Genomic DNA, 16,355 nt, shown 5'->3' with positions numbered 1-16,355 from the left:
CCCTACATTAAATATTATAGGAGAACATCACAATTTGAAGCATGGATTTTATTCTCTTCTTTTTATAAACTATCATCCTCTTCATATTGTAGATATTTGCTTAGTATCACCAAAAGTTAATTACTAAAATTTGTTCAGCCAAGCTATCAGGAGACAAGAAGCAAAGAATGAAGCTGCAGACAGAAAATGTCATGAGGACCTCAAGCCACACAAGCTATAGATGTAGAGACTTACACCAATATCATTGGGCACTCTATATACAGGTTTTTAATGCAAATCTAGAAAGTGAGATGAAGCTCTTTATTTAGAGTAAGACAATGAAAAGCCCTGCTTCTACTGCAGTGTCTCAGCCAAGAAATAGTACAAAATATTTCTGGAATTCATTGGATTGAACTGAACATAACCATCATCTCCCCTTAAAAAAAAAAAAAAAAAAAGAAAAAAAAAAAAGAAAGAAAAACAAACCAAAAAAAAAAACCTTAAAAAGCATAGATTGTTCTGCTACCAATCTGCAGCTTTTGAGTTCATCTCACTTAGGAAGTAAATGCATGCTAAAGTGTCTACAGGAATAAAGTTTGAGAATCACAGGAAACAAGTGCTCTTAAATCCCTTTGGCATTTAAAAGAATTTTTCTCTATGTAATATATACTTACAAGACCTGAGCTATCACAGTAATTTACCAGCATCACCTTCATTCTCCACTGGCAGTCTCATGCTATTGCATATTGCTTCCAGAGGTTTGTTGGTTTGAATTTTAAATATGTAAGTAAAGTACTTCATTGCACATTTTTGTGCAGCATCTAAGATACTGTTAAGTAGATAAATTGCTAAGGAAAAAAGTATTTTCCTTAAAGAACACTATTAGGACAGTGACAGCAACTTACTTTTGCTTCCCTTGGCAAAGACTTATAACCAGTAATGAATGTGTCAACAAAATACTGTTCTGCAATGAAAATAACTACAAATGCCAAGCCAAGCAAAGCTCCACATGCGTGCAACAAGTTCAAATATTTTGGTATGAATAATCAAAGACTCCAATTGCTATATCCTCTATGTCCAGAAGAGGACTCCGCTTGTCATTTAGAATACTGCCTGAAGTACTTTTATCTAACTAAAATCTATTCTATTATTTCCCTATGTTGTACTATTATTAATCAATTTTATAGTTGAATTGCTATTGACCTTTATCCAATGTGTATCCCAACACAAATAAGTAGGTTGGCTTATGTTTGTAAAGCACTTTGAAGATGAACAGCACCATAAAAGTGTCATGTATTGTTATTATTACACATTCAGTTGAAACATCTTACATTTTTAAAGAAACAACGAGCCAATCAACTGCCTGAACAATGAATAAATACTGTGCTTTTTACAGAAGAGTATGGGGAAAAAGGAATCAAAACTATTTAAATACTTTCAAACTTTGAGAAAAGCTAAAAAAAATTGTCTTTGGAAACAAATAATTCTCTTTAGGATCTTTATGTCCATTTATAATGCTGTGCATTCTACAATACATATTATTTGAAATTGAAACTGATTTACAATTAAATACAAACTGATATCAAAGTGAAAGCTGTCTCTATGTGTAAATACTTTGTGTATTTACACAAAATAAACATTTCTGCAGATCTATGGTTTTCACATATCACAGTTATGAATATCATATAAAAAACCATGCAGAACACACAAAGAAATATTTTGTTGAAGGAAGATCCAGAAGCATATTCCAGAGATAACTTGGGAATGTGTAACCCTGTTGTTGCATTACACATGGCTACCTGAGCTGTCACAGCATAACCAGTGTGGCCATAATTAATTAGGCCTGCTGACAAAAATGTCCAGCTAGCACCTGCAGAGTTCCTCACTCATTGCTTACAGGACTTCCACGGCTGGGCTATTAACTGTGTATGGCAGTAAAGTGTGCCACCAAAATGTAACACAGCTTTTCCAAAGTGAGCTGAGCTCCTTCCCACATGGTTTGGCATTGCATACCATGATGTCCTAAAATCCATGTCTGAAAATTGACCCAATACAACTTAAGTACTGAATTTTCTTATGACATAGGCTTTTGCCTTTTCTTCTTTAATAACTGTCAGCTTGGAGACTGTGAGCTGGTGATCTTGGTATCCAGATGTTCCACTGCAATTTGTTTCATTACAATTAATAATCTGACCCTCAATATAGCATTCACCCCAGCTCACACATGCCAATTTATGATTCTTTGTTACATCACATCACATATTTTCCCAAACTGACTGAAAAAGCGCCCCAGGAGGAGAAAGGCAAAGCTGCATTGCACTGAGGAGAAAATTTGAAATTAATCACCAGGAGCAGATTTTCAAAAGACCTTCTGGTTTTCAGACCTTCTGAAGGCAGGTATCCTGCCACCTGTCAGCGGTAGAAAAGGGGGCTAAGCCATAAGTTGCACAAATGCTGTTGCATTCTTGATTTAAAGTTGAATTCTGGAATGGTCACTACAAAGAAAATGTGCAAGGAAAGTATAGGTTATCACTTCTCCCCTGGGTTAAACTACAAGCCTAAAGTGTAGTGACACAAAGGACTCTATATATCTCTCTAGAAAACAATCCTACAATACAGTAAAAATCACTGAAACTTCAGTGCTCCTATATTTGGGGGTGGGGAGGGAATAATTTACTGCTGACCTAATTCAATACTCACTAAATGAATTAAAAACTTTAATTTGAAAGACATGCTTTTAGGACCTAACATCCACTTACTTTTACTGCAGCCAAAGAGGTTGTGGACATCCAAATTACTGGCGTCAGGAACACAGCTGTCACACTTCAAGCCAGTTACAAATTGTTTACAAACACACTGTCCAGTAACAAGATGACAAGTCCCACTAATGGCTCCAGCAGGATGACAATTACAGTGCTGACATCTACAAACAAAAACAAATCAAGGAAGTCATCAACAACATCAACACTTCAGTAAAGCACAGTAGGGTTTTGTTTAAAAGATTCTTGAGCAACATAATTAAAACATCATAAACAGTTCAGTAGTCTGAAACAGAGCAGAAAAATCTATTAGTCTGATTTTTAAAAAAGTTACAAAAAAGGTGTCCACCATAAAAATAAATATTTCACTGCCAGAATAATGTAATTTATATAAAAATGGCTTAGAATTAAAGCACTTTTATACCTATTGATCCATACACAAACTGGACAATAATGTTTGGTAATAACCACATTATGCACTCAGTCCTACATCCTTACTCACACAGCCTTTCTTAGGAGCTGCAGAGTTCAGTGATACATATGTAACCAGCTGAAGAGCTTCCTGCACAAAAATAGGCAACTTTCTACCTGAGGGAAAACTATGCTTTTGTTGGAAAAAATAAATCAACTCATAATTTCTTGCCCACAAAGGCAACTTAAGGTTGAAAGAAATAACATGTTGTGAATAAAGGAGAATGAATGGTGACCAAAACTGAGAGGAAAAAAAACTCACATTAAAACAGTGACAGGAAACAAAACAGAAAAAATACTATTATAACAGAAAGCATGATGTTTGTGCGGCCTGAAGGACAAAATTTGAAATAACTACAGTGAATAATTAATTAAATCTACAAGTAAATTATTTTTTAATTAAAAAGAACAAAAAAAATTAAAAGTACTGGTATCACACAAATCCCACACTTCAATTTTGTGAATCTCTCTGGCACCAGTAAAATACTTTCAGAATTAATTTATGCTCTGGCTTTGCATGTGAAACCTCTTGTGATCAACCTCTTGCTCTTCACCCGATACACTATTTCCCCACTGGCACTCATTTATAGCACAGATACGGGTGTCAGATTGTACAAATATTCAGAGTTTGAACACATCAGAAATTAAGCAAAGCAAATGACTACAAATGCTGTTATGTTACCGCTTGAAATACAGACTGCGATTATTACTCATAACAAAGTCAACAATGGCAAATAAAACCTCCCACTTTAGATTCTAATTTCACTGTACTTGAATTGCTGCAGACTAAAAGTGATCTGAAAAGCCACAGTCTGGGAAACAGGTGGGAAGATACATTCCAGCTAAAACATAGTGGGAAGGTGGGAAGTCTGCACTTCCCTCCCCTTATCCTGAGCTAGAAAACTCCAATCCTCAGGGCATAAGCAACATCAGCCTCAAAGGAATTTTAAATTACTCCAGATGCCAGGTCCCAAGTGATGAAGCAGCAAAAAGAAAACACCAGACAAGCCCAAGGCAGTCATGCTTTGCCCCCTTTATTCTGCTAACCCTAAGACTAAACAAGAGTCAATTTATATTTGGCTGATCTTTCCTTGGCCAGTTTCACCAGACCCAAGGAAATAGGTGGTGGTGCCCTTACACAAGTTACTTTGCCATCTTCCCAGTCACCACCATCAAACCTTGGTCTGTATCTCCTACTATCTTCATGAAAGCAGAAAAAAAAAAAAAAGTGAGTTCAATTATGTTTTAGGTATCAGCTTTTTAAGGCAAGGGAGAGAGGAGAGGAAGGTGGAAACTGTTTTCACATTAGGACACTAAAATTCAGGTCAATTATCAGTGAAATAGACATTAAATGTGACAGATTTTTAAACAAGCTTAAGGAAACTCTTCACATACATTTTCTGCCTATCACAGAGCTCTCTGTATTAGAGTTCCTTTACTCCACAGCAGCTCGTGCTGTGTGATCTCCTGGGGAACCATTCAACACCCTCAAAAAGGCTGATAAAAGCTAAAGCTGCAAAATAAGCTGCAAATTTGTTTTATGGACTAATATTCTTTTGAGAATAAATAAAATACATTCTCTCTTGGAAGCCACTATACTGCAGTTTGCTCTCTTTATAGTCAAGAGAAAAGGGCAATTTTTTCAAAAGTCTTTTCATCTACAGACAGTGTATCCAAATCCCTCTTTAAATAGAGGATTTGTTTAGAGTGTTTTAACTAAACACCCAGTTAAACACCCAGTTAGAGTATTTTAACTAAACACCCAGTTAAGTTACAAAAAAAAATTAAAATTGCTCATTAAGACAGTATTTTATTATTATTTCATAATTTCATTACATGCTGATTATTTAGTATGGGGGTTGTTAACAGAAGTTTCTTGATAAATACACAGAGAAAGATAAGCTTCTCCTGTTGTTCCTGTATATTGTTGCACGTCTTATGAATAAGGGTCTCCTGATTATTCTAGTTTTGATTATCATTCACACACGACAATCAAACTCAATACCCATATAGTCACAGGGATAGTTCTCAGTATCTGTGAGATAGTGGATGGGGCTGTTCCTTTCTGCTTGTTGCATTTTTCTTCTAGGAAAAGTGTAGGCTCCCTATCTTCACCTATACTGAATAAGGCTCCTGATCCTGCTAATAAGAGCAGATATTTCATCATATTCTGCTCCATGGGATTACACATTATTTCTGTGTAATCACAAGCATGCAGCTTTTTAACTGCAAAAACTAGAACTGGATTTATTGTTAGGCATAGTTCATGCTTTTCAGTCAGAATTAAGGATTCGGTAAATTATAAATTTTCAAAAAGAATCCAATTCTTTTAGAAGTAACTTTTAATCATGTGAAAAATATTTGCAGTATTCTTGTCAAATGCTACCTTTTCAAGGTATTCTATGTCAAACATATTTGAGTTTTATTAAAACAGAATTATATATAATCAAGGAAAACAGACTTTTAAAATATGGAAAGAGAAATGTCATGCCAAGATGAATTGTGATATTGATTTTCTGAGGATAAATGGTTTTTGTAATATTAATATAGAGAAACCTTTATTACATTGACTCTCTAGGTGCAGTTAGAGCCTCTCCAGCAATCTGTTTAAAATCTTCATTTTTCATCCTTAGGGGAAAACCTCACTTGCTAAATGGATTTCACAAACAGTAATCTGTCAAGATATATATATAAATAGATAAACAATTTGTGATGTTCATTGACCAGTTCATTACAGTAAACAATACAGAGGTAAAGCATTTCAAATGTTTACAGATGCTCACAACCATTAGAGACCTACTCAGATTGCTGCAAACACTCAGTATTCCTAATTTGTTAAAAGCCAAGAAACTTCTCCTGCTTCATAACCTGAAATGCATTAAAGAATATGGAGTTCCTGTTTTATCTCAAAAGCATCACAAAATAAATTGGCTCACATATACATTCAGAGTGGGAGAATTTTAAAGCCTCACAATCTCTATCACAGCTTCTGCTTCTTTTGTACTGCTGTGCAAAGACAGACATGTCTTTGCCACTACAGATAGCTCACATCCTTTTCTGTCCTTAAAAGACACTTGGAGCAAGGATGGCTTAAATGACCTGGCAACTTTATGGAGAAACAAAAAGCATATTACTCTTTTTATGAAGATATTAACAGTTAAAGAAATATAATAAAATAGATTAACAAATAAAGACCTGCATTATCATTGTCAGTGGATAAAAGTTTCTGCCCGAGGAACAGAGGCACACTGCCCAAGATGACAACAATGAAAAGAGAGCCAAGAAAATGCAACATAAGTTCATCATGTTAATGTACAACCAGAGTAGTCTTCAATACAGCCATGAGGATTAACTACTATTAAGGAATTAAAGCCAATTCAGATTCAAATCCCAGAACTCTAAAAACTTTCTATCTTTACAACAAGGTCTGGATCTAGATAATTTATATTTCCACATTTTGAATTGCAAAAGACAGTTTAAAATGCAGGTATTTGAAAGCCAGTACCTAGCTCAGAAAAGCTATTGCTTAGCACAAATGTGCTAAAACTGAGGGGTGAGGGGAGAATCTATTCCAAGTAACTAAAATAAAAAGGTATCATTAATATTAAGGAAAATATATTTCAAAGGGAACTTTAATATTACACAGACTTTATTTCTCACCATTAGAAATGACAGGAAGTGCAAATAGGAAGTCCTTATTTCAAAAGATTACTTTATGCCTATTAGCAGATGCCTCTGTGACCCGAAAGAGTAAAAAATAATTTTAAAAATCTCTTAATGAGCGACAGTAACATAAAAGTTGAAGTGAAAAATCTGCAGAATAATGTCAAATATATGCAGGATGACATTACTAATCACTGCCTAAAAGCATGTCTACCCCACACTAGTTAGCGCAGAGCAGCAGAGAGAGGGGAATGTTGTACACATTTTGCTTTTGCCTGTGGTATGTGGGTTTGGTTTTTTAAAAGGCAAAAATACCAAATATAACAAAGCAATTTAACACCATCAGTCTGCATGAAAAGATAATAGCATAAGATCTGTGCAATCTTTCTGGATGATATTTTAAAAGGAAATTGAGATTGTGAGGACTAGGCAAGGAAGATGATCCTGAAAAAAAGATAGCACAATAGTTGAAAAAACAGTGCACTATATAGATATGCTTTCCCCTTATAATCCAGGGAATCCATGTACCTAAAGACGCTAACCTACATTAGAAATACAATTTACCTTGTGGCACATAAAAAAATGTTGAAAAAGAATGCATTACTTCAGAAAAACAAATTTTTAAGAGTAAAGGTGCAGTGAATATTTGTACTGCTGTTACCAAAAGAAATTTGGGAAGTCAGGGATATCTGTAGTTTTCCCCTTCTCGCCCTGCCGCCCCCCCATTAAACGTTCCTGAAATCTTCAACACCATTCACTAGTTGTAAGAATGCCAAATTACATTTTAATAGTCAATGCTTAACACCTCAGAAAAAACACACCTTACTGAAGATGCAGAGAAAACATAAGGAAGCAATTAACAAATTGCTATAACTTACCCTTTTACACCTTTCATGCTGTTACTACTTAAATCCATAGCAAAATTTCTATTTCATTCAGCTCATGGGAGCACAGGGGATTGTGCAATGTATCACATGTAAATCAGAGTGCACACATGAACTCATACAAGGATTAACCTCCTAGAACACATCTTTCCATTGTCACTAAACCTTTGACTGAAACACGAGGAAAAATGTAACAAGGAGGTTAAAAGTGACCTGTAAAAAAAGAAACACTCACCTCCCTGTGACAGAGTCAAATCCAAAATAAAGTTCTTTGCAACGTTCACATGTCTGTCCTGTTACGGAGGCATCTTGGCAACTACATTGGCCAGTGAGTTTATCACAGATCTGATTCACAGAACCAGCTATGTGGCACAGGCATGGCAGACAGCCAGTGATGCTGGATGGAGAAAAATAAAAACCTGCAAAAGAAAGGGATTTTGAGAATGTTGGTTATCTCTCTTCAGACTCTTAGCCAGTGCAAATGCAAAATAGGGGGAGTACATTAACATGTCTGTGGGGAAAGTAAAGACCCAAGGACGTGAGAGATACTCAGGAATGCAGCACAAGTGGTAGAAACAAAAAATAACACACAGAGAAGAGACATTCATCCATTCCAGTCTGAGATCTCAGCTTTGAAAATGGCCAGCTGCAAACCATTAGAAATGCACATATCTTCTTAAGAAGGTATCTTCGTTTTTCTCAACCAGTGGTTGACTTAATCGTTGAAATAAGACAGTTTCTTTGGAAAAACAACACTTGATGAGCATTTCTTATTTATATTTTACTCCTCTTTAACACAGAGCTTGTAAACTACACAAATACTTTCACAGAAACTAAGAAACTGATAAAACAAAGTTACTGATGTGGTAAAGTAAAGAACTTTCACCCTGAATCTGGTCCTGTTCCTGTACTATTTCAAATTATGAATTTGAGCATTCATTTCACATTTCCCACAGTATATCTGGTATGCTTCTGCTATGCCATCTTTCATCCTATTGCCCTCACAAGCAATCTTTATTTATGCTGATATTTATCTATTACTGAAAAATACAGTTAGATACAGTTTATGCCCCTCTAATCTGGCCATTCAAGAATTTACCCATTTTTTACAAGCTTACCTGAAGTTCCTAGCAAAAGAGCTATTACACACATTCTCTTAATGATGCTGTTCCACTTGCATAATCTATTTCACAATGTATGGATTTATTTCATTCTTAATAATTTCTTTCTGATCAGAAGACAATTCAAGAAATGGCACACTAGTAAAAATATAACTAACATAAGTTTCTAAAGCATTTTCAATTTTTACCTGATTATTAATAAATATTTAACTGCTTTGTTCACACAAGTTGTTTTTCTCTTTATTTGTTTCCTTCCCCCCTTGGAGGAGTACAGTTTATTAAAAATGTAGCAATGCTTGAGAGCTCTACAAACGATCCTGGTGCCACAGTATTAAGAGGCACTAGACAACAACAATTACCTATCTTGGAACCTGAACTCTAAAATAGGGCCATTGATATGAGTTTCTATCTTCCTTAGCTATTAGTTATTATTGTACAACTTCAACAGAAAAATTTCAGCTGCTACTGAGATATGCAGCATTTGCACAGACTTCTCAGACACTTGCCCTCTCTCCACATCAAGTTCAATCAGTGGTTTCTTAGCCATGTTCTCAGCTACTGAATATTTTTTGCTGTCCAATAACTTCCCGATGTCCTGCTTTATAATAAGTAGCCCAAAATTATATTGTAACATGTCATATTGCCCAAGGCCTCATTATTTGTCTTACAAGAGATAGCTCTATATATACACCCCTAGGGTGGTATTCTCTGTCTTTGCAGCAGTGCTGCACTGTGAGTTCATATCCAAATAGCAGAGAAACTAAACAAATTGAAAACATTAGAATTTTACTGCTGAAATCTTTGTTCAAGTTTAGCCTCTGGTCCTCGGTGAGATAAATCTCAAGTGGACAGTGAAGTGATATCAGTCTCCAGTTAACATACATTCGCATCATAAAAAACCACGCTGTTGGCACTTTATTCCGGAGAGGCCCCGTACTGAGGCAGCACAGAGAGCAAATAGCCTGAAGTTATTAGTGAGGCAGCATGTATTATCTCCTGCTGCACTTCTCTGTGCTCTGCAGTGCCCATCTTGTGCATAAATACAGGAGACCATTTCCCAGCAATGTCACTCCTGAGCACAATGAACGACTCCACTTCAAGAACCGAACAGGAAGGTTGGAAACAAGTTGAAGCCTTGGACTCGTGCAGAAGGTCAAAGCACTTCTTCAGGACCTACTTCATAGTTGCAGTAAGTGATAAGCAACCAGGCTAAACCAGGTCCTTGTCCATCTGAAATTTTGCACAGAACTAAGATTCCATGATTCTTTTGTATACAATAACATCTAACAGAAGTCTATAATGGGCAAATAAGCACATCTCTAGAAAATAAATTTGTTTTTCCTGAGCAGGATCAATTATTTCAGCATATACTGCTTTTATCGTAGCTGTGAAATCACTAATTATAATCTGTATCTTAGTGTTAAACATCCTGGCTCTCCTACAGCCACACTGCCTAAACCACTGTAGAGCAGTGAAGGATTTGGCAGGATATTTTTTTATAATCTTTTAGAAATGCTCTAAAAGTTTCTGGACACTACCACAATTACTTTTTTTTTTTTTCCCCCAGAAGAAGTAGGTAAAGGCAAAACTTTTTTTTTAAAGTGAGGGGTATGAAAATGACAAAAATGATTTCCCCAAGTAATTTGTAGGTAAATTACCATGATCAAATGTAGAATAAAAAGAGGAAATACAAGATTAAAAATTCATACTGTTTATCATAATTTTTATTATTTACTTTCACCATCTAGAATTTGACTCCACCTAGGAAAGAGTAACAACTTAATGCAAGCTTAATTTACAGCAAGGTTAGAAGGGCTCATGAAAGTTGCTTTATGAAGGATCCACTGTTGTATAATAGAGCCAATTTCCAATTTTAAGACAGTCACTGCAAATCTCTCTGAGATCTATGTATGTAACTAGTATTATGCTTATCCTTTTTCAGATTTTTTTCCAATTCAACCATAACTGATCACATTTGTCAATCAAACACACTTTTCAAAAGGAAGAATGAAAGTCACAGCAAAGTATTCTGCTTCTTTGTTTAATCATCCTCTTAGCATTTCTCCCACCATATAGAGAAGGAACACATGACCAATTCCTTAGCACTTTTACATGCCTACCATCTATGGCAGTAATGCTCATATCTTAACCATAGGCTGGGCTTCAAAATGCAGTTATCCACAGCAGCAATGTTATCACAAGATAATTCACATTATTCTTCTGAGGCCAGAAAAGAGGTAGTATGGTATTAGCCAGAGAGGTAGTATGTGCACAAACTCTCAGTACTGGTGCACAGACACATCCTACATGTTCCTTTACATCTTTTCCATACTATGTAGCATTCTATGCAAACCTGTGGTTATGGAGTAAAAAGCTTATAAAAGAAAATGTCTTTTTTACACCTTTGCTGCTCTCGTAACAAAATCCCAGACCTGCACTGAATAGGATTTGTATGGCACAAATCCCAGTCAGCAACACATTCCAGAATGAGGCAGGGACAAAATGCTTACAACAATTTGGAGGTTCTTTTCAACCCCCATCTCAAAAAGGACATCTCAAAAGCAAGTTTCTGTACAAGGTAAAACTGCTCTTCCATTTTGTTTCATGCTAGAATCAGGCATTCCTCTCTTTGCATATGCCATTAGTTTAAAGAAAAAATAAGTGTACGCTAATCTACCAAAATGTTACTTGTATGAAAACAAACTGGAAAACAGGAGGTCATGAATACAGCCTAACAGATGAAACACAGGGCTGAATGCACCAAAAAATGCTTTAAGAAAAACAATCTCCTTATAAAACAGTTTCCAAAAGCTACAACCAGTTTGTTCTTTTCTCAACTGGCAACTCTTCCTGCATTAAGATTTTGGTAACTTCTGGAAACTTCTCAGATTTTATCAAAGCACATAAAAGATATGCTACCCTTGAACATTATTTTAAATGCCACTTACCTTCTGTCATAGACTTGAAATGTCCCAACAGATGCAAAAATCCTCAGTATGTTTTCAGGGCTGCCAGTATTAACTAATTTGTGCATGCTTTAATTAGGCTGTGTTGGCTACATATATACTTAGAGTACATTTTCTTATACATCTGGAGCACCTTTTCTTATCTTTGTCCCAAAGATAAGAAAAAAAAAGCCATAGAACATGTCTAAATACTTGAAACCAATTAAAATCTTCTATATTTCTATATAGAAGACTTTTTATACTTTTCCCTGTTTGGGAGAAAAATCTCTTTTGGCACATACTAACAAAGAACATTTATTAAGTTAGAAATATTAAACATCAAAATAAGCTCTGACTAAAACAGCGAAAATAGCACAGCTCAGTGTGCTTTAACAGGAGTAATACAGTATTTTTACAAAGATAAGAACTGACACTTTCACCTGCAGCAGAAAGCTCAGTGCCCAGCACATACATGCTTAAAGCTATTAGTTAGAAAATTTAAAGATAATACTTACACAAATACTTTTTTAAATTATTTCTCTTTTTACCAGGAACTATTGTGGGACTATTCCTCTGAGTGCCATGTAAGCTTTTCTACAAACCAGCCTGTTCACACTATCAATTAAACCTTTTTAAACCATTTAGTTCTGCATAAACCCTGGCCTTTCTTTTCCAAGGACAAGGGCAGTCACTGACTCGGGGAGCCTTGACATCACTCCTCTGCCGATCTCTGATTAAGTGGCTGCTACAGAGGGTTAGCAGGTCAAATAGCACTGGAGGAGGAACTAAGAAAAACAGAATGCTGCCTTATTTATTAGTATATGTACCTAAAATAATTTAAATGAAAGCATTTTAAAAAATACTTAATGGAGGTTAAGCAGCTTTTTTAACCTCTGTTCAAATTATTGAATGGCATATTAAAACCAATGGAGCTATAATGTACCTTTTAATGTGACCTGCTACTTGAATAAATTGCATATGTATTTAATTTGAACTAAATCTATCTGTTTAATATTATGATAAAGGGTAGGCTAACATTACTTATAGTTTCACTTTACCCACCTATTTTTAAAACAAAAACATTGAAATAAAACTACAGACCTCCACCTTATAATGAACTTTTAAACTCCCTTTTTAAAATATGGCACAAAATCTTGAACAAATATGCAGCAAGCCACAAATATCACCTACTTGCAGGGCCAAACTGTAAGCAGTTCTTGTGCAAGCCAGCATAAACCCCAACACAGGCAGGTGAATGCTTTTTAAGTGGCATGTTTGCCAGCCTCATCAAAGTTTAAGCAACCATCTCTATGCCTCCTGCCATACTCAGCGTTATGAAGTGCCCTTCCTGAAGAGCATGCATTCTGCCTTCCAAATCCACATTTTTCATTATGAGGATAGCTGCTGCTGCTGTTCATTAGATTATGCCAATTTACCTCTTATTCAGGGATTGGGGCATGATTATTCATGTATTTTCTCAATATCTAGAAGTAGCCTAACCTTATTTTGGACATGCATTTTGAAACTGCAGCAATAATACAAATTATACAACATCTGAAAATAGAATAAATATTTGGCGGTGATTAGGAAAATAATGCTTCCTTCTCACTCACACAGTTAGGAAGAAACGGAAAAATAATTATAACATATGTCAGAGACATGTCAAAGACATGTCAGACATGAAGCTGTCCAAACACATATTAAAAACTGTAAGAAAAGATAAAAAACAAAGCAAAACTTACTACATCAAATTGATTGTCTTCCCGTTTCCTTACCTGGTTTACACTGATCACACCTTCTCCCCTGGCGCTGAGGCAGACAGACACACTGCCCAGAAACGTGGTCACAAGCTGTTCCTGCCAATGTGCCCTGAGCATCACAGTGGCAGGGCTGGCAGCCCCGGGTGTTGCTCATGCTGAGGTTGTATGTCTGCAGCATGCACTGACTGCACCGAAGGCCAGTCACACCAGCTTTGCAAGGACATTGTCCTGTCGATTTGTCACAAAGCAGAGAGCCATTTACTGTCCCTGCCTTCTCACAGTTACATGGCAGACAAAGGAAGGAGTGACCTTTCTGCACTCTGTGGTACCCATCCAGGCACTCATCGCAGCGCCTTCCCCCTATATTTGGTTTACACGCACATTGCCCCGTCCTCGCGTCACACGTGGTTCCCGAAATGGACCCTGCAGCATCACATTCACAAGCCTTACAACCAGTTACATCCAGCCCATAAAAGTTGTCCATGCAGGTGTCACAGAGAAGCCCTTTCACTCGTTCTTTACAATTGCACTGTCCGGAGAGAGGGTTGCAGAATTGGCTCACAGACCCGTGGCTGTTGCACCAACAAGGCTCACATCCATCTTCATTAGAATATCTGAGAGCTTTAAATCCAAAATTGCAACTATCACACCTCAGGCCTGGAAAGAGAAAAGGAATTAATAAAAAACCCCCAAATCTTAAAAGCTACTAATTTCATTGTTTAGAAGAGTAAGCATACTACAATGAAATATAAAAAAAAAAAGGAGGCCTGTTCTTCATCAGCATAATTAACAGGAGTGACGAGGCTGCACAAATCAATTGAATAACTGTAGCATCCCAAAAATCTGTTTACTTTTCCAATCTGTTTCAGAAGCAATGCATTTCTGCTGGCCTCTTAATACAATTTAAGATACTTCTGCAAGAGATTCTTTGTAACATTTCTAAGACAAAGCAGAATTAATCTCTTTGTCCCCCAGAACAGCACCTGTTGCACAATCAATGCTTACGTGAACTCTTCACCCTATACTGCAGAAATGCAATACACAGAGAATTGCACTAGGCTCACAATCTGTTCTGATAATAGATTTATATATTGCATTAAAAACATTAAATATACACTGGGACAGCACAAGTTAGACTAACTATAACAAATTATTTGCTTAACACCATACTTGAGTTTTATCATTGATTGTATTTATGTTAGTCTTTATTGTTACCCCTTACTGAAAGCAGAAAATGTTTTCCATAATGCAAATTGAAATATTTTTATCTAAATGTATGATTTAGTTAACTCCTGCAGTAAATTAAAATATAAACTGTTTTCTTCATGCTTCATCCTGTAGTTTTATTAGCTTTGTTTTCAAAGTCAATGCTTGCTTTATCCCTGCCCCAAGGGATAGCATTTATATGTTAGTTTATAAAATGTACATTACAAGAAAGCAAACTAGATTATTACACGAAAAATGCAAATTCAGTTATGTATTTTTCCCTTGCAGAGGGAAATCCTTCACTATGAAGCTGTGACTTAATTGTTCCATATAGGAAAATATAAATACAATCTTCTAGCAAAATACTGTAATCATTTAAAAAAAATACAAAACCATACAAAAATACACCTAGCAACTTACATGTAGAAAAATAAAACTAAAAATGGTAGGGAATGAATTATATATATGGATAAAAACTCAAAATCTCCAACAGAAGGTGAGTTCCTTTAACAGTGATGAATGACTCACCTAAGGCATATCATTTAATTTCAATAAGGAAAATAAAAAAGGACCACTATTGCTGCAAATTTTAAAAATAACTGTATTGTTAACAAGAATTATGACTCATTTTGAACTATTAAAATTGGTCTACATGGATTCATATCATATCAGTTTTTAAAATATGCGCAGTGCTTATTTGAATATGCCATACATATTCCTGACAGGTAATCTATTCCTAACGATACTGAGGAAGGCCTACAGGGCATCACATTCAATGTTAACAAGTACAGGGGAGTTAGCACGCTTGGCATTTAATTCACATTCTTCTACCTTTTTATTCTAGATGAATGACCTACTTAAATAAAATTATTGGTGCTAATGTATTTTACTGGTGATAGAATCATTAGAGAGATTTAACAGTTGTGTTAACTCTAACAGTTCATGTTTCATAACATTGCAGTCCATAGTTGCATTTTTCTGTTATCATGTTTGTTTAAATAGATAAAATGGCAACAGACAGATTGCTCTAAAAACCAATTTAGAAATCCAAAGAGCAAAGTCCCCTGGTAAAGTTTGCTGCACACGTTTCAATATACAGAAGCTTATTTACAATTGGTTTAGAAAACAAAAAAAAGAAGAGAATCTAGTCTGGAAAGAATTAGGTCTTTATCCTGCAAACACTTGCAAAACTACAGCCCCCCATCATAGCTAAAGTACAGAAAGCATAGATTCACATTTGCTTTTTTTTAACAACTATTTCAGTGAAAATAAAAACAATTCTTAATGTTTTCATAAAGGGGAGAAAATGTAATATGTAGATAACCAAATACATGAGAACCAGACTGTGCATTTCATGTCTGCCAAACTGCCGCCGAATTAAGAAGTGTTTTCACAGGTTCAAACATAAAATGCGGGCAATGAATATATAATTAAGAATGCTCTGAAGTCCTTTTTCTTTAAGGTAGAAAAAGGGTTTAAGATGCACAGAGGTTTTCTACTCTTAGCACCCTTTTCATTGTACGAAAAATACAGCATTCCACAGGAAAAAGGACTGAAACTGTTTAGA

At 35.7% G+C, this 16,355-nt stretch overlaps 1 protein-coding gene across 4 annotated transcripts in view; it reads right to left on the bottom strand.

Annotated features, from left to right (window-relative positions):
• Positions 1-16,355, bottom strand: part of USH2A (usherin) — a 391,511-nt gene that overhangs the window by 296,941 nt on the left and 78,215 nt on the right. For all 4 annotated transcript variants that reach the window (XM_064414216.1, XM_064414218.1, XM_064414217.1 and 1 more), the window contains 3 exons: positions 13,598-14,239; positions 7,992-8,175; positions 2,739-2,902 (listed from right to left, as the gene is read on the bottom strand). In XM_064414216.1, coding sequence (XP_064270286.1) covers positions 2,739-2,902; positions 7,992-8,175; positions 13,598-14,239 — 990 coding nt within the window. The remainder of the gene's footprint in view (positions 1-2,738; positions 2,903-7,991; positions 8,176-13,597; positions 14,240-16,355) is intronic.

This window comes from Passer domesticus, chromosome 3 (genome assembly GCF_036417665.1).
Source record: "Passer domesticus isolate bPasDom1 chromosome 3, bPasDom1.hap1, whole genome shotgun sequence".
NCBI classification, from domain to species: Eukaryota; Metazoa; Chordata; class Aves; order Passeriformes; family Passeridae; genus Passer; species Passer domesticus.
Note: the sequence above shows the minus strand (reverse complement) of the source record. Positions and strands in the feature narration are given on the sequence as shown.